The sequence below is a fragment of the Portunus trituberculatus genome, chromosome 41 (assembly GCF_017591435.1).
Source record: "Portunus trituberculatus isolate SZX2019 chromosome 41, ASM1759143v1, whole genome shotgun sequence".
NCBI classification, from domain to species: Eukaryota; Metazoa; Arthropoda; class Malacostraca; order Decapoda; family Portunidae; genus Portunus; species Portunus trituberculatus.
This window is the reverse complement of record NC_059295.1, coordinates 42600282-42625466: the sequence shown is the minus strand read 5'-3', so window position 1 is coordinate 42625466 and position 25185 is coordinate 42600282. Positions and strand designations below refer to the sequence as shown.

The following is a 25185-nucleotide window of genomic DNA, read 5'->3' as shown; positions in this document are numbered from 1 at the left end:
TCTTCTTGTGACCCTTTTAGGCTGCGTGTTGTCTTTCACCACAAAATTTATGTTTCCACTCCTCTGTTGCTTGCTATAATGGATATCATATCTTAGTATTCATATACGCTCGTGCCATGAGGATAACCTGGATTTCGTGGCAGTGAGTGATAGTGAATAAGTAATGAAATACTGCTGTATTTCATTACTAATTCATTATCACTTACTGCCACAGAGTCCAGGTTATCCTCATTAGTAATGAAATACCGCGGTATTTTATTAGTAATGAAATACTGCGGTATTTCATTAGTAATTCACTATCACTCACTGCCACGGAGTCCAGGTTATCCTCATGGCACGAGCGTATATGAATACTAAGATATGATATCCATTATAGCAAGCAACAGGGGAGTGGAAACATAAATTTTGTGGTGAAAGACAACACGCAGCCTAAAAGGGTCACAAGAAGAAGAAGAAGCGGCAGAGTCACCGTGAGTCTCCGCATCGTCTGTGGGCGATCTCATCTCTGCTTTATTTTCTGGTATTCACTTTATGCATTACAAAATAATCCTTTCCTGGGAGCAAGGTTTATAAAAAGCTAATAGAAATATATATCATTTTTTTTTTAACCCATGTGGTATGTTGGGCACCACCCCAGAACGCATCCCCACTATTTCCATTATTTCCTATGGGAAAATTATGTCCGCTTAACGAATTTCCACTCTACGAACAGCTTTGACACCCCCTATCCTGTTCGTTAAGCGGAGTATTGCTGTATTCTTTTCTATACAGTTGGTTGGTGAACTTAATTTGTTTCCGAAGGCCATTCACAAACTGAAATGTTTGTGAACCAAAACCATTCTTCCCCAAAGGAATAAAATAAAATGTAAAATAGATTAATTCATTCCTGGACCCCAGGCTGCATTTGAGAGAGCAACTTGGCACACATTCTATGGTCCCTGCAGCATGTATCCTGTATCAAATGCTTTTGTGTGCCTCAGTTGGAATAAACAAGGAATTGTCATTGCTATAGTAATGGCATTTAACAGCAAGACAGAATATGATGATCTTCCTGACAGCATTATCATGAATCACAAGGAGTCCTGGTGATGAGGGTGCCTTTGTGATGCAATCAGCTATGACAAATATGGTGGCCCAAACAAACATCTTCCAGAATCTCTTGACTCCCAAGCCTTGTCATACCAGCAAAGCATCTTGGAAATAGTATTCATTCTAGTGTTCCACATTTCTAATAAAGTTCTTATTTTCTGGTTTTCTTTGTGTAGTTTGATTAGTAGAAGTATTTTCAAGATGCTTTACTGGTATGGCTTTCTTTACTTCTATTGTAATAGACTTCAGCTTCTTAACACCACTATCACTAACACATTTCACTATCTTTGAAGGCATAATGAGGAGAGAGAAAAAAAAAAAAAAAAAAAAAAACACTTTCCAGTGTGGTACCATAAGGACAACTGACACTCCATGTGACATCTCGTATTAAAGCCAGCAACAAAATTTTCATTCTTGGACCTGTTCATGGACAAAATTTTAATTCTTGAACATGACAAAATTTCTAAAATTTGCTTTGTCAACCAACTTGTTCATGCACTGGGGCATTCATGAACCAAGTTTTCACTGTATAAATATATATACAAACACCTTCGCCTGCATTTCCATTTAACTACATCTATGTACAGGCAACTCCCACTTAACTTATGTTCCTAAAAAAACGTTCGTTAAGCGAATTTTCATTAAGCAAACCAATTATAACAGGTCTAACCCTGACTTGAGCTTTCATTAAAAGTAAACAAAGTGAGACTGCATCATAGTACAGTGAAAGGTTTAATGAAAGTAAAAATTATGAAGTTAAACATCTAAGCAGTTTAATTTAACCCCTTCAATATGGTGACGCCTATGTAGGCGTCATGAAGCCCCAGTAGCATATACGGTGACGCCTACGTAGACGTCATATTTCTTTTCTGAGCTTTCTTCAGTTCAGTTGTCCCGTATAGTGTGTTGGATACCAACTACACACGCTGTATGCTGTCCTTGAAATCCTAGTGCTCCTCCCACCATCCTTGTCTCCATCCTTGTCCTGCCTTGTGTCTAAAATTACCCAATGGCATAGACTGTTCCCATCTCTCTCTCTCTCTCTCTCTCTCTCTCTCTCTCTCTCTCTCTCTCTCTCTCTCTCTCTCTCTCTCTCTCTCTCTCCTCCCATCTCCCTTCCTCTCCTCCTCCCCCCTCTCCCTCTCGAAGATATGTTACATGCGTCCCACCTTGTACACACACACACACACACACACACACACACACACAAAAAATAAAAATTTTCTAATCTCTCTCTCTCTCTCTCTCTCTCTCTCTCTCTCTCTCTCTCTCTCTCTCTCTCTCCTCTCCTCTCCTCCTCCCCTCTTCCTCTCGAAGATAAGCTACATCGTCCCGCTTGTGTCTAAAATACTAGCAAATGTCACTCTCTCTCTCTCTTTTTCTCTGAAGAGAGAAGCGTCCACTTTCCTCTTCGAAGGCGATATAGTGACTAAAAAATAGCAGCATAATACACAAAGACGACAAGTATGACAAGCTTGCACGAGTTTCCAGCGCGGGCACTACCACCCGTATATCATACAGGCGGGCTTTTTTAACATCCGGTGCGAAGGGGTTAAGACTAAGTCATTACAAGGTACACTAATGTATGTATGTAAGTAACTTTATAATGTTGATGATCTTAAATTTATGAAGGGAGGGAGAGTGGAGCAGGAAATACGCTAGCTAGCAGTCAGTGGAATGTAAACAAAAGGTGCATCATTGTACCGCATACAAAACTTATGTACCACATTTACAAAAGGTGCATCATTGTACTGCATACAAAACTTATGTACCACATTTCCAAAAGGCTTTCCATTTTATCCATTGCAGAGTCACAAGTTCAGGTTGTTCTTTTAGCTTGCAAGGAAGATATGATCTCACCAGCCTTCTTAATAGAGTCTGCTGGCTTGAAAATGGTAGACAGTAGATGGAGTCAAGCCATGGTGGCAAGCAATGCTATTAGTTTTCTCGCCTCTCTCGTGTCTGTGAATAATATCCAGCTACACTTCGAAAGTAAGAGACTTCCTGGTTTTCTTAGCAATGCTAGGCGACATTGCAGGGCTGGTTGCAGGGCGTTGTGGTGGCATGTTGAGCGAGGGAAGACAAGGTGCTGCTGACGGTGTTATTGTTTTGAACTAAGGGGAATGAGTGGTGCACGTTTTGTCCACGAGAGGCGCTGCTGTATTCAAAAGCCTGTCTGTCGGCTTGCGTGATACAGCGGGGCTTTCAAACTTGGAAAAAATTACCTGGATAAAATTTTGTTAAAGCGAGTTTGGTGTTCATTAAACGGGCATATGGTAGTAAAAGGAAACCTTCGTTGTAGCGAAATTTCGTTGTGTGAACCTTCATTAAACGGGGGTTGCCTGTATCTTTTTTCCTATGAAATATAATCAATTCATAAAAACTCAGTCTTCATATCCACCATTACAATATAAAAACTATTAAAAAAATAACATCATTAACTCTAGAACCATTATCATGTACCAAATTTTATGGCTTGCAAGACGCGGCATCTCGGAAGACACACCCTAATATTTGAAAGTAATTTCTAAGAAAAAAAAAGTCATTCTCATACAAGAACACATTCACCATATACCCAACCACTGAACACAAAAACATAGGAAGCAAGAGTCTGCAAAACACTATTGTTTCAGCACTCATTACAAATTTGCTGGAGCACTCTACCACAAATTTATAACTATGTAAGTAAAAACCATAGGTAAATATGTACACACAGTGAAGCAGTCCATCTCTTCTTGTTTTAGTGGCGGGTGACGGCATGTATTGGACGTATTGTTTACATTACGTAATCACTTGTCCTCAATTTCGGAGGTTTGTCATTCGGAAATTCCAGTTTCGGAAACTTGGGAGGGTGAATAACTTAGGTTATTAAAATAGCTGAATCCACCAATCACCAAAACCTAACGCGTCAGTGCTGCAGTTCATATATATTTTATTTTGCAATCGTGCTTCACAGGCTTTATCAATGTGAATATAATTCATAAGTGGAGTTTTGACTCTTGCTTGAACGAGTAAGCCATTTAGATGTACTATCAATAAAGGTATAAAGGCACCCGGCATGTGTGTGCATTCGTGCGTATGTATGTGTGTGTTGCTATGAGATGAAGGAGCGGCCCGTTTTCTCCACATGCTGAGTAGGCTCTAGGAAGGATTATGGTATTGGAAATACTTGTAACAGCTAAGTACTGAGTTTACACCATATAAAAGGCTGAATTAAATAGTACTTAAGCTGACATCATAATGAGTGATGACAACATACAAATCCAGGTCGTTATCAGTCAAGTGTCCAAGCTCACTTAAGGCTGGGTGTTGCCTTACAATACAACAATTATCTTGGAACATGCACTAGTATTTTTCAGGGTACTTTTAGAAAAAAAGTGCATCTTGTAAGCTGTAAAATATGTTAATCGTTATGTACTAACCTGAGGCCTCTCATAACCCATTTCCATTATATTTTCTACCATGCGGTTGAATTCCTCGCCCACCACTATCAAGGACTCTGCACCCCCAACAGACCTGTAAAAGATAAGACAGTTTAACTAGCAATAGTATTTTTTCTTTTTTATATATAATACAAAATTAATGCAAAACAATCCATTCTTAATTTAAAACAACTATTTTTCATCAATGAAGTGATATTTTAGTATTACTGGCACTATATCTGTAAAAGTTAGAAGAGATAAAAACATAAGTGAAACAATCTAGCATAGCATACCCTTTGAAAAAGTGCACTCAGAACACATTAGGAAATACAAGCAGCTTCACAAAAAATACATGATGTATTAAATTTTGATCAATCACATTACCAGGCTATATTATGTTATTACATTGTCAATTCAATGACACACCAAAAATCAAGAGTTAAGTAAAAACAAGTCACTCAAATAAATAATTAAATAATAATGACAAAATTAAAATAATTTTAATAAAAAAACAACAATGCTGGGCAGTAAAGGATGAACCTGTGGCTTCTTTATGAGTTATTACTTCACAACATACACTTTTGACCACTTAAATCATAAAATTTTAACATCAAAATATTCACCAAAAAATTTTATCGGTTTAAATCATTTACTTAATCACTGGGATGGCTTCTAAGAAAATTATGCCAAATTCAAGGGGAAAAACTCCTCTAAATGTACAAGGTAGTAAATTAAATTTTTTTAAGAACAATCACTTTCCCTAGCAATAGCCATAATCAGAGTTCAGCATGTACAATAGCGTGGTAGGCCTACAATTCAATTGCCCTTTTATGAAAGGGTTGAGCTAAATTACATTGCCTACATACTGTCTTATAACACTAAGCTTATGCAATTTATTTTGTCTCCCATGTCCACATCTAAAAAAAATAAATAAATAAACTTTAAAAATAATAAATATAAAACACTATACTCACCCTCCCGAGGAAGGCTGCGTGGTTGGTCCAGATTGAGTTGACGGAGTTTCCGCAGGTTGCGATGATGCTGAGGTGGTAGTAGTGGTAATGGTGGCAGTGGTGGAAGAAGTTGAAGTAGAGGAGGCATCAGTTGTAGCTGCTGAAGTCGTGGTCTGTTAAAGTAGAATGAATTGTGATATTCATTAAAGGTTAAAGGATGATAATGAGTGACAAAACAAAGGAATAGCATAAACAATGTTATTGACCAACTACATGAGTGGATTAGAGCTCCTTTGAACCCACATGAAACCCAATGGGTGTTTCCAAAGCAAGACTCCTGGCTTACTTGATGTTATCCACCACCTACTATTCACAAGAACTCAATGCCCATGGTCATGACAAATGGCTTCAAAAACATAAGATCCATAGTCTTGCAGGACCTTCATGCATCTACACATTGCTGTTCAAGATCCCCTGCCAGCCATATTATTTGTGTACATAAGAAATAATGTGAAGGTCTAGATGGACAGATTCCACTATATATTATTTTGCCTTCATTTTTAAGTGTAAAAGATATCATGAAAATATTTTAGCATAATTTGTTGTACTAACATCTGACAACAAGGATCATCACATTTAATTTCATAGCAATGAATATCACAACTGACAAATATTTTTCATATTATATTTTTTAATCCCTTCTTTTAATGATGCAACCATAGAATCCAATACAAACCAACAAGGTATGCAGAATTAATCTAATGCTGCAACATAGACATCAATAAGCCAAAAGGCTTAATAGTCCATGCCTGACACCTGCAATACTAAACTCTATCAAACACAAAAGTGAATTATTTAAAATCCTCAAGCTCGGTAGAGTTAATCATGATGTCTACACACAGTACCGTAATCATGTAACACATAACTATAGTTACTATATGAATATCTTTAGCAACTTCAAAAATAATACCAGAAAAATTTGGCAGACCATTAATGAACTATCAGGAAGGCAGTCATCCAGAACAGTAACATCTACCTTAACACACAAAAACATCCTACATACCGATTCACATCAAATTGCAGAAGCTCTCAATGAACACTTTAGTGAAATTGCAACAAAGTTAAACAATACCTTACCCCCCGCTAATAGAAATGCCACTGACTACTTACAAGGAAATTATGCACATTCAATGTGTATACCACCGATTACCTATGTCGACATCATCAGAGCTATCAAAAGCCTCAAAAATAATCACATATTGATGAAATTTCCACCACCATATTAAAGAGTAACTTAGACCAGATTGCTAACCCCACTGCACTACTATTTAATCAATCCATATCTACTGGCATATATCCATCAACGCTCAAAAATGCTAACGTAACACCTATACATAAATCTGGTCCTAAGAATAACCCTAACAATTATCGCCCTATTTCTACCCTATCCAATTTCTCCAAAATATTTGAAATGTTAATGAAAAATAAATTAATGCCATATCTAGAAAGAAACCACATCTTAAGTGACTCTCAATATGGATTTAGATCAAACTCCAGCACATATCATGCCCTTGATGTGTTTACCACCCACATTTACTCATCTCTAGACAGTAAGTCATCAGTTTTATCTCTTTTTGTTGACTTTTCCAAAGCTTTTGATACAGTCAACCACAGAATCCTTCTTGACAAATTGTATCATTATGGAGTACGTGGAACTATACATTCATGGTTCAAGGACTATTTGACAAACAGAACCCAGTGTACAGTCTATGACAGACATGTATCCTTGAAACTGAATATTTCCACTGGTGTTCCACAAGGAAGTGTCTTAGGGATTATATTGTTCCTTATCTATACAATGATATTGTCAATATATTCAATTGTGCCAAGACTATACTTTTTGCTGATGACATGATCCTCTATTTCAGAGCCTCTAGCAATGACACTCTCTTCAACCAAGCAAATCAAGATCTTAACCCCTTCAATACGGTGACGCCTATGTAGGCGTCATGAAGCCCCAGTAGCATATACGGTGATGCCTACGTAGGCGTCATATTTCTTTTCTGAGCTTTCTTCAGTTCAGTTGTCCAGTATAGTGTGTTGGATACCAACTACACACGCCGTATGCTGTCCTTGAAATCCTAGTGCTCCTCCCACTATCCTTGTCTCCACCAATCACTAAAGATAAGCTACATGCGTCCCGCCTTGTGTCTAAAATTACCCAATGGCATAGACTGTTCCCATCTCTCTCTCTCTCTCTCTCTCTCTCTCTCTCTCTCTCTCTCTCTCTCTCTCTCTCTCTCTCTCTCCCTCCCCATCTCCCTTTCCTCCCTCCCAATCTCCCTTCCCTCCCTCCACCTCTCCCTCTCGAAAGATAAGTTACATGCGTCCCGCCTTGTAACATTCGTGAAAACACACACACACACACACACACACACACACACACACACACACACACACACACACACACACACACTCATCGAGAGACTCACAATCGAGAGGACCGGGTTCGAGACCCGGCGCGGCGAGGCAAGTGGGCAAGCCTCTTAATGTGTGGCCCCTGTTCACCTAGCAGTAAATAGTCGGATGTAACTCGAGGGGTTGTGGCCTCGCTTCCCGGTGTGTGGAGTGTGTTGTGGTCTCAGTCCTACCCAAAGATCGGTCCATGAGCTCTGAGCTCGCTCCGTAATGGGGAAGACTGGCTGGGGTGACCAGCAGACGACCGAGGTGAAAAAAAAAAAAATTACATACAAAAACAAAAAATTTTCTAATCTCTCTCTCTCTCTCTTTCTCCGAAGAGAGAAGCGTCCACTTTCCTCTTCGAAGGCAATATAGTGACTAAAAAATAGCAGCATAATACACAAAGACGACAAGTATGACAAGCTTGCACGAGTTTCCCACGCTCGGGCGCGCGGCACTACCACCCGTATATCATACAGGCGGGCTTTTTTAACATCCGGCGCAAAGGGGTTAATAAACTGCACTGCTGGTGTTTGAGCAATAGACTTACAATTAATATCGATAAAACTCACTTCATGTTCTTTTCTAATACAAACACTAATTTAAATGTGCTGCCTGTTCTAAAAATCAATGATAACTTAATAAGTAGAGCTTATAAACTAAGATTTTTGGGTGTCATATTTGACGAAAGCTTAAATTTTAAATTCCATAATAGTAATGTTTCCCAAAAACTTTCCAGATGCACTGCCATGCTCTATAAAGTAAGAGACTTTGCACCCTGTGAAATACTAAAAACTCTATGCTCACATTTATCCCCATCTACTCTACTGTAACCCAATACAGGGCACCACTCATGCTACGCATCTAAAATGTATAAACCACTCCTCTCTTTAAAAGCACTAAAATTCTAAAGCTGTAAGATATAACTAAATTTTCTATTGCAACTAGTATGTACAAGAATCAAATCAATGTCTCTTTTCCCTCTCATGAATGCACCACACGGCACAGACAACAACTCTGTATACCGACCCATCGCTTAAGTCTCTTCCGCCACTCCACTGTGTATTTGGACTCACACGTATGGAATTCTCTACCACGTCCTATCAAAAGTGCTCCCTCTTAACATATTCAAAAGTAAACTCAAATATCATCTCCTAGATTTATATTAGCCAATGTCCTACCTTTACAATGTAGCCTTCCCAAACCTTCATTAATATCTCTACTACTCCATCATCACCTACCTTCAACATCACCCATCACAACCATTCTATACATGTTGCTTACCCATTCTTTATCCTAGAAAATTGTATCCCTATACCTAACTATTTTTAATGTCAAACCTTTATACATTTAGTTTATAGTATATGATCTCCATTATTGCTTAGTTAGAATGTAAGTTTATATTTTGTATTTTTATATTTATCATATTTCTCCTACCTCTTGCCTGAAAAGCATTGCTTATTATATAGGTTAGCCCAACAATTCTCTGAAGAGTCCTTCTGTAGTATATCCTTGGCTATAATAAAGTGTTTAAAGTGTTTAAAGTGTATTGACAAGTGACGAGCCGAGTCAGCTGCATTGGCTGTCAACACAGGAGGCTGGTGGCTGCCGTACTGACATTAAGCAGAAAAACTAAGATTTCTCAAAAACTATTTGGAATATAGACTTTAAACCAAAATCAGTACATTAGTTAACCTTATGCACTTTTGCAGAAACAATATGGAAACAAAAATTCACTTTATTTGTTTAGAAAAATGCCAGAATATATAGTTTTAAAGTTTTTTCATTGAAAACCTAAAAGCTAGTAAGTGCATCAAATCATTGAAAACTACACTATAAACATACCAGTTGAACCAGAACATCTTCAATATACATATTTTCATAAGCAAAAAACAGATTTGAAATACCTATTAAGATTTCTGAGAATTGTGTATGTGAAGTTTGCGAATGTTCTAGGACAGCAGGCTTCATTGTCGATGTTCACTGTTCATAGAGGGAGGAGTCATACACTTCTAACTTATGAAGTCTACGTGACAAGTGACCTATGTCTTGTAAGCTGAGGTCACCTTCCTCCTTTTATAGTCCTCCCAGTTCTTAGCATATTTAAAGCTTGTATTCACTCATGTGCAAGTATGGTAAACCCCATTGCTGTACTATGTGATACATATGTATCAATTTCACACATTTCTCTCATACTTACCTACAATGGCCAAACACACTCATTCCTGATCATTCTCTTTCTCATTCTGGTCCTCTAAAACACTGAAGTGTTTGGGCAGGCTAAGGCATTTATGAAGTTGCCTAGTACACACATGCTAGGTTCAATAAAAAATGTTCTTGGGTGTGCGGATTTCCATTACGAACTAACTATGAAATAAGATATAAAAAAAGTGCGTGGTGAAGAAAGAATGAATAGTGAATTACATGATGAGTATTAATATATAGTACATGAATACATAGTAGGTTTATAATGTCAAGTAAAGGTAAAGGAATGAAACAAAAGTACTTGAGAGTCAGAACTAGCCATCTGAAATTGTTTGCATGAAAAAAAGTGTGGGAAAGTAGAAAGACTATGAAAGATGAATGAGATCCAAGATCATAAAATTTGTCACCAAATATTATGTAGAAAGTAGTAGATCACACAGATAGCATTTAGTACAATGCTGAGTTACTTTCAAATACACTGGTAGAAGGAATGACAAATGTGAGAAGACTGCCAGACTTTCTAATACAAGATTATTGATGCATTTATCAATCCATTCATTTATCTATTTATTTATTCTTTTTTTTAAATCTTTCATTTACTCATTCACATATCTATTTATTTTGAGATTTTTACTCCTATATACAAACATTGCATTCAGAATGGAGGACAAAGGCAACAATTATCTAAATACAACTTTTATATGATAATTAATGCATTTTCTGAGTTGAAATTTGAACTTTTATGGTCTAATGCGTAAGGCCTTAATTGTTGTATTCACTGAATCTTACAGTTTTGAGAAATTTATCAAAACTTTGTAGTTGAAACACAGATTTAGAAAAAAAAAAACCCTCCAAAATAAGGATGCAAATATGAAATAATTAAAAAATAAAATTCTCTCATAAACATTTAAGTTCATTTTCAATCAGTTAACTTATTATATTTACTAATATTTCTTTCCTTACAGACTTTCTTCCTATACTTCATTTCTAATAGCCCTGTAATCAATCCTTAAAATTACAATATCTAATTTTCTTTGGAATTCTAGTAGGTTAATGCAAAAGAGTAGTGGTTGTTAAACTTTTTAAACTTACGGAACTATTTCGCACTTCTGGCATTCGGCGGTACCCTCCCTTCAATCCCTTCACCCAATATAGATAGAAGCACCTCATATGTAAATACAGTGGCTAAAAGGACATGGACTTCATGTATAGCCTCTCTCTCTCTCTCTCTCTCTCTCTACTAAATGGAAAATGATTTCATCCCTTTCATATTTAATTTTATCCATTCCTGTTTACATTAATAAATAAAAGTAGGGTTTTATCAAATGTAAATAGATTTTTGAGATGCAACCTTATAAAGTCTTCACAGAATAGTGTGTAGAAAAAAAGTTGAAAATAATAAATGAATGCTAAATAAATCAAATATAAATTATATGCAGTACAGGCAACCCCCGCTTAATGAAGGGTTCGTTCCTAAAGAACACTTCGTTAAGCAAACCGATTATAACAAGTTTAACCCCTGACTTGAACTTCCAGTGAGAGTAAACAAAGCGAGAGTGCATCGTAGTACAGTGAAAGATTTAATGAAAGTAAAAATTATGAAGTTAAACATCTAAGCAGTTTAATTTAAGACTAAGTCATTATAATGTACACTAATGTATATATGTACGTAACTTTATAATGTTGATGATCTTAAATTTACGAAGGAGGGAGAGTGAAACGGGAAAGACACTACCCGGCAACATGTGGAATGTAAACAAAGGGCGCATCATTGTATCACATACAAAACTTATGTACCACATTTCCAGAAGGCTTTCCATTTCATCCATTGTAGAGTCACGAGTTCAGGTGGTTCTTTTAGCTTGCAAGGAAGATACGGTCTCACCAGCCTTCTTAATAGAGTCTGCTGACTTGAAAATAGTATAGACAGTAAGTAGAGGCATGATGGTGGCGAGCAATGCTATCGTTTTCTTGCCTCTCTTGTGTCTGTGAATAATATCCAGCTTCACTTTGAGAGTAAGAGACTTCCTGGTCTTCTTAGGAACGCCAGGCCACATTGCAGGGCATTTTGGTGGTAAGTTGAACGAGGGAAGACGAGCTGTTGCTGATGCTGTTATTGTTTTGAACAGGGGAGTGAGTGGTGCACGTGTTGTCCATGAGTCTTGATCTTGATCTTGATCCCACAGGTGTCCCAGGATTTCTCCTGAGGCATGCCTTAGTATCAGCAACTCCTGGTGTATTCAAAAGCCTGTCGGCTTGCATGATATGGCGGGGCTTTCAAACTTGGAAATAATTACCTGGATAAAACTTCGTTAAAGCAAGTTTGGTGTTCATTAAAGAAGCAGATGGTAGTAAAATTAATCCTTCATTGTAGCAAAATTTTGTTGCGTGAACCTTCATTAAGCGGGGGTTGCCTGTACAGTGGTACCTCGGCATACGAATTTAATTTGTTCCGTGACAATCGTTGTATATCAAAAAAATTACATACCAAATCAATTTTTCCCATAGAAATTAATGGAAATAGAATTAATTCGTTCTTGTGATATGAATTTACCCACCAAAAAAAATTAACATGCTTTAAACACCAACCAAATATAGATTTAATATAAGATAAATACAATATTTATTGTATGCATGATACAAAATTAACTATATTGCCCAAAATAAAAACTTAATCCACAAAACTTGGGACACGTTGATAGACGTTCATCATGCAAGATTCGGGGCACGTCGATAGACGTTTAGGCTTTTTACGGCTATATTTTGGCTATTTTCTTCCCGTTCTCTTTGCTTGTGAGCTGGCAACACTTATCAGGAGTAAACATATGCTCTACGTCCATGTGTCACCAACAATGGATGGTGGGAGCGACTGTGATTTCACAGTGTCTGATTCCGCCACCTCTCCCACCCGCCTTACGTCTATACCTTGGGTCTCTCGCCATGTTACGGGGAGACAACTTTTGAATGAGAGTGGTATCAGAACAGGCGACAGGAGAGAGAGAGAGAGAGAGAGAGAGAGAGAGAGAGAGAGAGAGAGAGAGAGAGAGAGAGAGAGAGAGAGAGAATACAAGGGGCCCATTTTCTATCCCTAGCCAAGGCCATTGAATCTGGTCGGACGCAAGGCCACGTAAACCAATGATACCACCTCATTCAACCTGTGATATTTTGGTAACCATGACATCTAGAGACTTCTGGATTTTTGCATTGCAAAGAGGAAGAGTTGCTTGTGAGCAGAACACCATTTGTACTCACACGTTTATTGAATTTCTAAGTGTAATCAGTATGTGAATACAGTCTATTTTGTGTGTTTCTCACCAAACTTTTCCTTTTGGGACCCATGATCCCTGTACGGGGTCTTGAGTTCACGAAACTTAAGAAAAAATACACACTGCCGAGGAGCACACACACATACATGCACAAAGGATGAACAACGATACACAATGCGAGCTGAATGTTCGGGTGGACGCGGGTAGCCGAGCAATCGCTGTGCCACCTACCAATGGCTATTCATAACTTAAAAATATCTTCGTATTTCAAGGCGTAAATTATATGAAATTTTTCGTCGTATATAAAAAAAATTGTATATTGTGGTGTTCATATCTCAAGGTATTACTTTAAATGAGAGAGAGCGAGAGAGAGAGAAGCCAGCGGATAGGCAGGTAGGGGGGAGTATCCCAACTGCCACGCTGGTAGAACTTGGCAACCCAACGCCACACAGAACACTCATTCACACCTACTTATGCCATGATATCTTTCATTCGCAGGCCATATTCTTTTAAAGTTTAAACCAATGATCTGAGCAATTTTGTCTTGCTCCAAATGTGTGTTCATGCCCATAATAACACAGGCCACTCAAAACACTATGCAGTGGATAAAATCCAGGGGCACTTCACGGATGACATGCAGTAAAAACCTAACACACACAGGCAACCTGAGGGATACTAAGATATTTATTGTGGCGGGAAAAGAAAGCTCCACCCACTAGCTACATGCACCATCAGCCAACTAACTTGTCCCAAAAGTATCATACCCCATTTTGATTGATTCTTTTTTGACAAATTGTAGACCAGGCAGCAAGGACACAGGCTACTGCCGTGTCAAGTACTCTAGTAAGGAATATTTATTTTCATAACTGACTACCATTTAGCATCAATAAAACATGTCTTTATATTTTATTTACATTTTTTCCTACAGTGATTCCAAATGGCACATATTTATACGAATCATAAAACTATGGATGTATACCTTACTAGGGTCAAGAAACCTGAAACCCTCAAGATGAAGAAATCGCTTTGGTTGACTGTGCAAAACACTTGGATCACTATGAAATAAACGACTGTTGTTGCTGTGTCACTGCAGACTAGGCTACAGTGGACTATCAGCCATTGCACTACCCAGCCTTCTGTGTCAGCCACTGGCGCAGAGCAGAGTGTCAATGCTTGATGATGTCTATGGCTGCAATAAGCATTCCAATGAAACACAAATTAGCTTCAACTCCTTCGCTTGTAATCTCTGAAACAGCACATTACCTGTGCAGTGGTCGCATCAGCCTCTGTGGTAGTTTCCCCGTCTCCACTGTTTCCATGGGGTCGGAAGGCCCAGAAGGAGGTGGTGCTGGCTTAGGCTTCGTCACCATAATGACCAGGAACTTCTTATCATCAATGTTGTAGGAATCAAGTGTCGAGTCATCTTGGAGGATTTTACCTGTTGAGGGAAGGAAGAGTTTGCTGGCCTGATATTGTTGTTCAATAATAAAGAGTTAAATGTGACAAACAAATAGAATGTGACAATAAGAGGAAGAACAGGATAAAGAGGAATAGTATTTTATCTAACAAAATTTTCACCACTGTATTCCCTGTTCATTCATTAGTTAACATATGCCAACAGAATCTAAAAAAGTATGTAATAAAGTACTCTTTACAAGCACGATCATCTTTCCTTTAAGTCACTCGAGTCTTGAATTGCATTACTGATACTATAACCCTCACATAAAAAAAAATATATATATATACATACAATGAAGACAATTATGTCTATCTTCCTTTCTTAATGTTTCAAAGATCACCAGAATTTTCTTTATACATCCCAATATATCCCAGTCCCCCAATCCTATCATCTCTCTCTCATACACACACACACACACATATATATACTAGCAAAGCACATAAGATAGTCAGGTATGACATTCTGTTAACCATAACCTTTCACTTCCAGGAAAGACATCATAAACCAATCACAGCAAAGATTACACCAAACCGGAAGTATGTAAAGTTGTGTAGTTCATTCAAATTTAAGAAAAATAAGTAAATAAATATATAAATAAATAAATTCATCAAATAAATAATAACAATAATATATAAAAGTATTTCAAGAAATTACTCACAAAATCATACATAATACATCAAATATGATAGAGCAAATGTTGAAACCTAACCAAAGAATAGAGATAAATAAATAATTTAATAAATGCTTTCACTGGAATACAAATAAAAGATCTACAAAAACATAATAACCAGATAATGAATTTAATGGGAAAACAACTACTACTGTTAGAGCAAAGGGACTTTAGAAAATATGGAACACTGACAGGGAAAGATGGGTAAGCAAAATATATTTAATTATATAAAAGAAAGTAAAAAATTTAGATTACATTTTTTCTCAATTAACTATTCTAAATATAATACAAGAAAGAAAACAACTAAGAATGAAGACCAATCTTCTCTTCCTCTGATCCACCAAACTCAAATATCATGTTGGTTGGTATAGTAAAGCATCACATTAAATAGTTAATGGAAAAAAGGAAAATACTGCAGATTACTAGTATACTATTCTCAATTAGCTAGACAAAGCAGTGGAGCTGAGAAATACTAGGCAGGCATTCACATATTTTCCTTCCCTTCACCTCAGCAGCAACTCACCTGCATAAATTAACTTCTGACCTACAGCTGGATAGTCTGATCCCTTCTCCTTCTCAACCTTCTCCTTCAAGGCTTTAACCTGTTAGGAAAAGAAAATTCTATCAGATTAAAATTGTAAAATTGTACTTCTTTTAAATTATGACATGAGATCATAAAAGAGTCCCTATGTAAACAGACCAATTGTTTGTTGTTTTGGTCTTATAAAGAGAATAGATGTGAACCACTGAGTCAAGTGAGCTAAACATTTCAGGAAAGAACAGGTGGAGAACAGATTCTTAAGCAATATCAGAGGTCTTAAGTAGTCCTAAGTGTACACTGATATTTAGCTGCTGCTACCTCTGCACTTTATATACTGTATGTACATTCACATTTATAGGCAAAACTTCAATTTCTATAGTTTTTACACTAGTCTTTTCTTTTTTTTCATATTTGCTGATACCATAATAAATTTCATGTTAACACTCATGACCTTAAACCACACATATGCGATGGAAGAGTGCTCAGCAAATGAAAAAGTTATGAAGACACTTCTATTTACATTGTTCATTATGCTGTGCAGTATATCATGTGTACAAGGGTACCACTTTCTATGGGCCAAAACGCTGTGTTTATCTTATATTTTCACATCCCCATGAAAGTACCTTTGCACTAACGGACAATCGGCTTTAACGAACTAGTGGTTCTCCCTTTTAGTCCATTCCATTGGGTTTCAACCATATCTTGTTTCTACACAATATGAAACTAGATCACTGTATTCTAACACTTATGTAACAAAACCTGCCACTAACAGTGTTTGTTCCAATACCTAATCTTAAGCATTTATTACCTGTCTAGTACACACTCCTTGATCAAATGCTTTAAGGTTATTGAGGAAATTGTAAGGCATACAACATGATCAATGATAGTTAGACAGGAAAAAATACAACCTAGTACAATTGATGTTATCACACATACTTAAAACTAAAATTTCACTTGATTCTGATATAGAATAAAGTCATACCCAATGGTGCTCATGATTTTTAAGACACAATGTAAGGGCAAACTTTTTATTGGAAGTGAAACCAAATATGTCACATTCCTCACATCCTGCCATAAATGTAAATATCATATAAAAAATAATTGGGGAACCAAGCTTGGTCATAACCCATAACATGGAAAATCAAGATATTTTGTTATGAACTCAGTAACATTTCCACCACAGCCTTCTACAGGAGTGGGAGGCATGGCAAACCATTTCTGGAGAACTGCTAGTAATTGTGAAGCATTTTTTTTAACTTTGGAGATTAAATCTTCTGAAATGTTATGAGATCAAATACACACTACTTCAGACCTAGGGAGTCTGTAACCCTTAGAATCCTGAACCTCAAAAGTCATACTTTTTTTATGTAAGAAGAAAACTGGCCAAGAGCAAAAGAAAGTAAAAAATAAATAAATACATAAATAAAAGGCCCACTAAAAATGTCAGTGACTGTGTAGGTCTGAGAAAATTAACTAAAAGAAAGAAATAAATGTCTTGAAACCTCCCTCTTTAATGAGCTCGAGTCACAGAGAGATGGAAATACAGAAGCAGGTAAGGAGTTCCAGTTTACCAATGAAAAGTATTAATGATCTGAAAGTACTGGTTAACTGTTGCATGACAGACTTGGACAGAGTAAGACTGAGAGGAAGAAGAAAGTCTTGTGCAGCAAGCCCACAGGAGGGGGGGAGTCATGCAGTTAGCGAGGTCAGAAGAGCAGTTAGCATGAAAATAGCGGCAGAAGATAGCAAGAAATGCAACACTCCAGCAATGAGAGAGGGTGAAGACAATCATGGGAGAGTGGCTGATAAGACAAAAAGCTTATGATTTCACACTATTTAATGAACTGTGTGAGTGGAACCCCCACCCATACATGTGAACAGTACTCTATACTTGGCCAAATAAGAACCTTGCACAGAGTTAGTAATTGGGGATGAGATAACTGGCAGATGTACCGATGTATCGGAATCGGCGGTATTAGCCCATTTTTTGGGTATCGGTATCGGCTTATTTTATGCCGATACTTCCAATACCTAAAAGGAATTTACTACTTAGTGATATATTCGATATAAAATATTGATGATACCAAATTATTATAATACGGCGTATTAAGTTTCCGTGGTGATTCCCGTATGTCATAGAATACTGTTTTCTGTGGTAATAAGCCACAACCTCTAAATTGGACGTGTATGAAACGCGTATAGGCTGAACTCCGGCATCCTGTCACACGGTCGGTCATGAGTCACCATGCATTCTCACTGTCTCTGTCAGACGCTGCTCCTCCACCCACACAAAGTTTACACAGGTTTTAATCTAAGAATGTCAAACTTCAGATATATATATATATATATATATATATATATATATATATATATATATATATATATATATATATATATATATATATATATATAGTTAGGCATTTTGCATTATTGTAAATAACAGCATATTCTTATTTGATTTATAATTAACAGTGCTAGTGCTAGCCTTTTCCAAGATATCATACTGGAATAGGTGGAAGCTCGAATTATATATGTATATTAATTTTAATGCAAGTTTAATTTTTGAGTTACTTGTGTTAACCTAAGGATGTAAAAATTCCATAACTAAGAAAGTAACGATTCTGTTTTGTAATCATGTGCATTGTGTATAATTTGTTGCATATTAATTATTTAAGATCATAGCAATACACTAGAAATTTAGAATAAACTAAACTTTTTCTATTTAATTGAAAAGATTAGGTGAAAGCTCATTTTTCTGAATTGGTCTACTAATGTCTAATGAATTAATATCAAAGGATGTCAGATTTAATTAAAGAGAAACATACACAACAAAATGAGTTTCTTTTGCTAATATTTTGTGTCTGTTTTACAATTTTAATAATTTTAAAAATATTTTTGATCGCCAAAATATCGTCAATAAAATTAATAATGAAAATGCACAAGACCAAATGGTCGCTAAAGGAGTAAGAAGTAAGAATTTAAAATAACTGACAAGAATCAGAAGACTGAGAAGATATTCATTCCAATTACTGAGTAATTTACCTTAGCAAATGGCTTCAAAAAGCTTCTAGAATTGCTCCTATTTCACAAACGTTCTCAGAAGGACTTACAGCATCCCCCAAAACAAAGCCTCCCATCTGATAATGCTCGCTGTCCACCAACTCATCCTGGTGTCCAGTGCAGTAATTACTATATGTAGTAGTATCGGTATCGGCCCAATTAGGTGGTATCGGTATCGGAATCGGCCAAAATTTTGGTATCGGTACATCTCTAGCAGAGATGCCTCAGAACACCTAACTTCAGAGAAACTGTTTTAGCAAGATATCAGATATGAAGTTTCAGTTCAGATTATGAGTAAAATACAGACTGAGGATATTCAGTGTAGAAGAGGAAGAAAGTTGATCGTCACTTGTCTAAAAGGTTGTGTCAAGTTGCTAGATGGAAGAATTGAGTTTTTGAGGCATTGAACATGTAAGTTTTCTCTGCACCAATCTGAGAAATCTTAGAAAGATCAAAAGTCAAGCATTCTGTAGTGTCCTTGCAGAATCTGTTAATTTCCTGAAGGGTTGGCTGTCTGAAAAGATTTGATGCTGGATAAGATATCAGTCTCTTCCCACATATGTTAAACTGTCTTGCTCTAGTCTGTCATATGACAGACTAAAATAAGTGGTCAATGCTATGACATCAGATATAGGGACTTTGGAAAATAGTAGAAGAATGTCTAACTTGGCACAAGAAATTACATGCTTGGTCTGAATATGAGAGAAAACACACTTATCTTAGGCTCCATTCACAGATCCTTTCATAAACAATAAAGTATCACTCAATATTGTAATAATGTGCAGGGCAAGACTCAGCCTATACGGGAGTTTTTGGATTCAGCCTCAGCATATATATTCATATTCATATTATTTTCAGTTTTAAAGCTGCTTTCTGTAAATTATTTTCTGTAATGCCTGTGTACTTATTAAAGTGTTCCTGGTCTTGTTGTAACAATTTTACAAACAACCTAATGGAAGTGTGACCACAAACTTGTTTGGTCACATACAGTAAGCACTTCCATACACTGTAAGGACTCATCAATCTCTTACCACATCACTAGTTTTTATTCATTGGGTCTTCCAATTCTCATTACTAGTACATATTTATGTATACCATGCAGATAAGTTTTGTATGCTGATCAAGTATATTGATGATAACACGTCCTACAAATTACATTTATATATACTGTGATAGCGGTATAACTTTTCCTCCATGACAAGGCACTCATGCATATTACTCGACTTTTTATGCATTTGCTAGACCAAAATTGCATCCTATTTTTGTTGAAGCGTGTATTTCTTTGATTTGTGCTGCATCCTATCGTCATTAGATCTCAGGGTTGGATGGCTAACCAGATACGGTATCTCCAGCAAGCGATATGAACCCGGTAAGATAACCCATTCGAATCCCTGAAAGCCGCTCCACATGGGCCTCGAGGCACACTGATCGCCCTGCCTCATGCACACTGACAGGCAAGGGCTGGACACGACACGCTACCACATCAACTCAACACAGGCAAAACAACACAATCTAACAATCGCTAATACAAGGGTTAGCCAAAATAGTAACTGCAGAAAATCATCCAAGAGGCATGCTAGGCCATAAGTATTGAAGAGGGAATGGTGAAATAAAACACATCAAACTGCAATGATGGGATGCATACAACGAGCTGGAGTGAAGTTGTAAAACTCATGAGGGGAGGAAGGAGATCTGGTAAGGGTGGAGGCAGGAGGAGTAAAGAGGACGCTACCAGAACCTCCACCGCCCTACTTCACACAAGTCCCTGCTGCCTCTAGAACCTCACCGTGGCCGACAATTCAATTTCCACGGAGAATGTCTGCTGCTGCAAGTTTTTTAGCGTGAGGACGACCATCTTCACCGCGTGGGAACTCCGAAATAAGGACTTCCTCTCCCCGCCTCCAGGAGCCTCACACAGCCGCCATGAGCTGTGACGTCACTGCCGGACTGGCCCGTTCCAATATTATTTTGGCGCCTACAGGGTGGTGCAATAGTAAAACCTTCACTACTTTTCTTCCTATTTATACAAGATAATTAAACCAGAGGTATATTGATGAGCGAATGATGGTGTAAATTAAATAGCGATCAGTGCTAAGAACATTGACAGAATATAGAGGCAGTGGATGTAAATGAAAATAAAGGGACCCGTTGTAAATGTATATTTTACTCATTAGATGTTTTCCTTATCATGATTACTACGTTTTCTTTATTGGCACAGTACAGACACTGACATTTGAGAATGTTGATAATAATTTGAATTCATGATCAGTGGAAGTCATGGTGTCTATACATCAACAATTATTTAGTAGCAGTCAGCACTCAGCAGATGAGCAGAAGCAGCAGCAGCAACAACAGAAGTGTGTATCCCCTAGGGGTAGCAGTAATAGAACATGCAATAAATACTATCATCAAAGTTACTGTCATAACACTTGAATAAAAAATATACTACCTATTACGTATATACACACACACTCAGCATTTATGATGTAGGTAAAGACAAAAGACTGGTCTGGATGACTCATATAGCATATACTTTCAACTCATTTTAGATGCGGCTGTCGGCTGAACGCTAAGAAAACATTTACTCGTAACAACTACATACGTATTTACGCTATCGACTAAGCACCAATGTTGAATCTTATTACCATGAATCTTTGGTGTGACTCCCCTCCATCCCGCCACACTTGCAGGGTTGTCGATACTGCCTGTGAACCTCTATTCCCACACGTTTCGACATCTTAATCGTTTCCATTACTGAAGTAAGTTGATGTTAATAAGGTTTTAGAGCCTAACTGATTATATTTTTAACGTTTAACGTTTAATTTGGTGCTTTTCAAGGCTCTTTTTTCTCTCATTTTGTCATACCTATACTATCCTCAAACATTGCGGCAGTATACTTTCATTACCTTTCATAGCTTGATGAAGTTCTATTAGTGCAGATTTCAAAGATTGTTTATTCTCCAGTATTCCGATAAAATTTTCTCCCAAATCCTGTATCATCAATAATAGCAGTGGAAACTCAATTATTTATTTATTTATCTATTTATTTATTCTATTTATCTATTTAATTAATTAATCATTTATTTGTTTATTTATTTTTATAATTTATTTATTTATTTATTTACTATTTATTTGTTTTTTTGGAGCGGGGTCTCGCCTTGAGAGCGTCATTATGAGAGAATAAAACGTTTAAACGTACAGGCACTGCATGATTTGTATGACCTGACACTCTTGCTGTAATAGTTAAAATAGCAATATTGTAACTCTTGAGACTTGTCGTGCATGTGTTTACTGAATGCACGCCCAGGAAGCACGGCACCAAGAGAGTGATTCATGGCTACACACACACACACACACACACACACAAATGGGCAAGCTTCTTAATGTGTAGCCCCTATTCACCTAATCAGTAAATAAGAACGGGATGTAACTCGAGGGATTGTGGCCTCGTTTTCCCGGTATGTGGAGGGTGTTGTGGTCTCAGTTCTACCCGAAGATCGGTCTATGAGCTTTGAGCTCGCTCCATAATGGGGAAGACTGGCTGGATGACCAGCAGACGACCGTGATGAATTACACACACACACACACACACACACACACACACACACACACACACACACACACACACACACACACACACACACACACACACACATACACACACACACACACACACACACACACACAGATAGATAGATAGATAGATATTTTATTGACCACAAACCAGATGAAATACATAAGACGCATAAATACATTAACAAATGGTCCAATTATATACATAACTTTGGTTAAAATATTTGTGTGTAGTGCAATCATTCTCATAATTATAAGAATTATTAAAGTGGGACATTCAACTTCATACTAAGTAAAAACCCAGAAACATATATAAAAAATAAAGCAAGAAAACAAAAAAATACATCCTAAAACATTTAACTTATAAGACTATGCCAAATGTAACTTAAAAACAGAATACTAATATATAACAAAAAGCTACCTAAAAATGAAACATATATGATAAAACTAGACAAACTTAACAACTTAATGCTAATATAAAAACAAAACTACCTGAAGATAAATAAGTAATATAAACATAGAAACGTACATCAATATAAAAGGCAAAATAACGTAAAAACACTAGGGAGTAGGAGGAAAATCAGTGCATCATTACAAATATTCAGCTAAAACATGCAGCATGACAGATGTGACAGATAGTGTTGTAATCTTTTCTTTCAACAAACAAATTTTCAATTGTGGTAATACCGTAATGTTGTCGAAAGGCTGTGGTGCGAGGGCATAGTTCAATGACGTGTCTCTGTCTGTACCTGCCCACAGGAGCATTGTCACTCTTCCATGGGTAAGCGACCTCTTCCACGCCTGTTCCACCAATCCTCTTCCACTGCCAGGCTGTCCGCTTATTCGCAGGCCAGTCAAACTAATGCGCTGGAACTGATTCACTCCCATTTTAGTGATGTAAATGTCACACACACACACACACACACACACACACACACACACACACACACACACACACACACACATACACATTTAATTGTAGACACACTGCGTAGTGTAGTGGTTAGCACGCTCGACTCACAATCGAGAGGGTCCGGGTTCGAGTCCCGTAGGCGGCAAGGCAAATGGGCAGGCCTCTTAATGTGTTGTGTAGCCCCTGTTCACCTAGCAGTAAATAGGTACGGGATGTAACTCGAGGGGTTGTGGTCTCGCTTTCCCGGTGTGTGGAGTGTGTTGTGGTCTCAGTCCTACCCGAAGATCGGTCTATGAGCTCTGAGCTCGCTCCGTAATGGGGAAGACTGGCTGGGTTACCAGCAGGCGACCGTGGTGGTTAATTACACACACACACACAGTTCGGTAGCTTCGAGGTAGGTAACAAATACCATGAAATATGTATAAACGGTGTTATATTACATAATATCATCTAGTTGTCTGATTAATCTGGTTATTATCCAGGCGTGTTTACCTACATATCTGCTGGTGTACACCATTCGAGATCAGATTATCAGATTTAATTTTATCGTCAGAATTCACTGGTGTGTTATGAACTACTGGATTTAAAAATCACGGTCCCATCACTTATTTATCTATTTTTTTACTTATTTCTATTTGGTTTAAATTGATATAGAAAACACAGGTCTGAATTTTTACGTTTTGAAGCTGCTAATTGCGATAACAATGAAATATAGAAATGATAATGCACTGTACTAAAAGCCAGTGTTGAAAATTTATATTATTTAATTTTAGTGTTTTTTCTATACAGCTGTTTTTCTATTTGTTTATTAGTTTTTTTGTAGATTTATTTTTCTTCCCCACCCAGCTGACCAAGTAAACAAGTAAATGAAGGTCTGAGGCAATGCGCATGAAAATACTTAATTCTCTCTTTGTTTGAGCCCCGCGTAAAGTACAGAAACAGATGCCCCCCCCCTACCGACGTCTCTCTCTCTCTCTCTCTCTCTCTCTCTCTCTTGTTATTCCTTTTTTGTACCCAAATCGTTGCCCTGCCTTGGTTACGTGGTCCCTTGCCGCGCCCCACAGCAAAAGCTGCCAAATCACATACACAGGTCAACGAACGACAGGTAAAGTTATGAAGAGTAAAAGATTGTGTGGTCTGTGTTACGTATCATATACATACCCAGGGATGAGTCACGAATCATCTAGTACAGTTCGTAGTAGTAGTAGTAGTAGTAGTAGTAGTAGTAGTAGTAGTAGTAGTAGTAGTAGTAGTAGTAGTAGAAGTAGTAGTAGTAATAGTAGTTGTAGTAGTAGTATGATAGAAAACATTCATGTCATCTCTTTTTTGTTATAGTGTGCGCCTTATAAAAGTCAAATAGAAAAGGAGTAAGAATTGGGTTTTTCGAAATGTAGTTTGATATCTCCTTTCCATGGCATTCCTTGACGAGAGAGAGAGAGAGAGAGAGAGAGAGAGAGACGCAGGTATCGGGTAAAATTGTCCACTATAGTCATTACAATATGCCATATCTATTGACTGGCCACAGAATATTTAAGAAATGCCTTGAGAATATTTAAATAGTGACCCACCCCTAT

General features: G+C 37.3%; 1 protein-coding gene across 1 annotated transcript in view; it reads right to left on the bottom strand.

The window, feature by feature from the left end:
• Positions 1 to 21072, bottom strand: part of LOC123516632 (UV excision repair protein RAD23 homolog B-like) — a 29574-nt gene extending 8502 nt beyond the window's left edge. Inside the window, exons 1-6 of the mRNA XM_045276208.1 lie at positions 20912 to 21072; positions 16048 to 16126; positions 14680 to 14833; positions 14443 to 14450; positions 5486 to 5624; positions 4512 to 4605 (exon numbers count right to left, since the gene is read on the bottom strand). Coding sequence (XP_045132143.1) covers positions 4512 to 4605; positions 5486 to 5624; positions 14443 to 14450; positions 14680 to 14833; positions 16048 to 16126; positions 20912 to 20980 — 543 coding nt within the window. The 5' untranslated portion in view covers positions 20981 to 21072. The remainder of the gene's footprint in view (positions 1 to 4511; positions 4606 to 5485; positions 5625 to 14442; positions 14451 to 14679; positions 14834 to 16047; positions 16127 to 20911) is intronic.
• Between the last annotated feature and the right edge of the window lie 4113 nt (positions 21073 to 25185).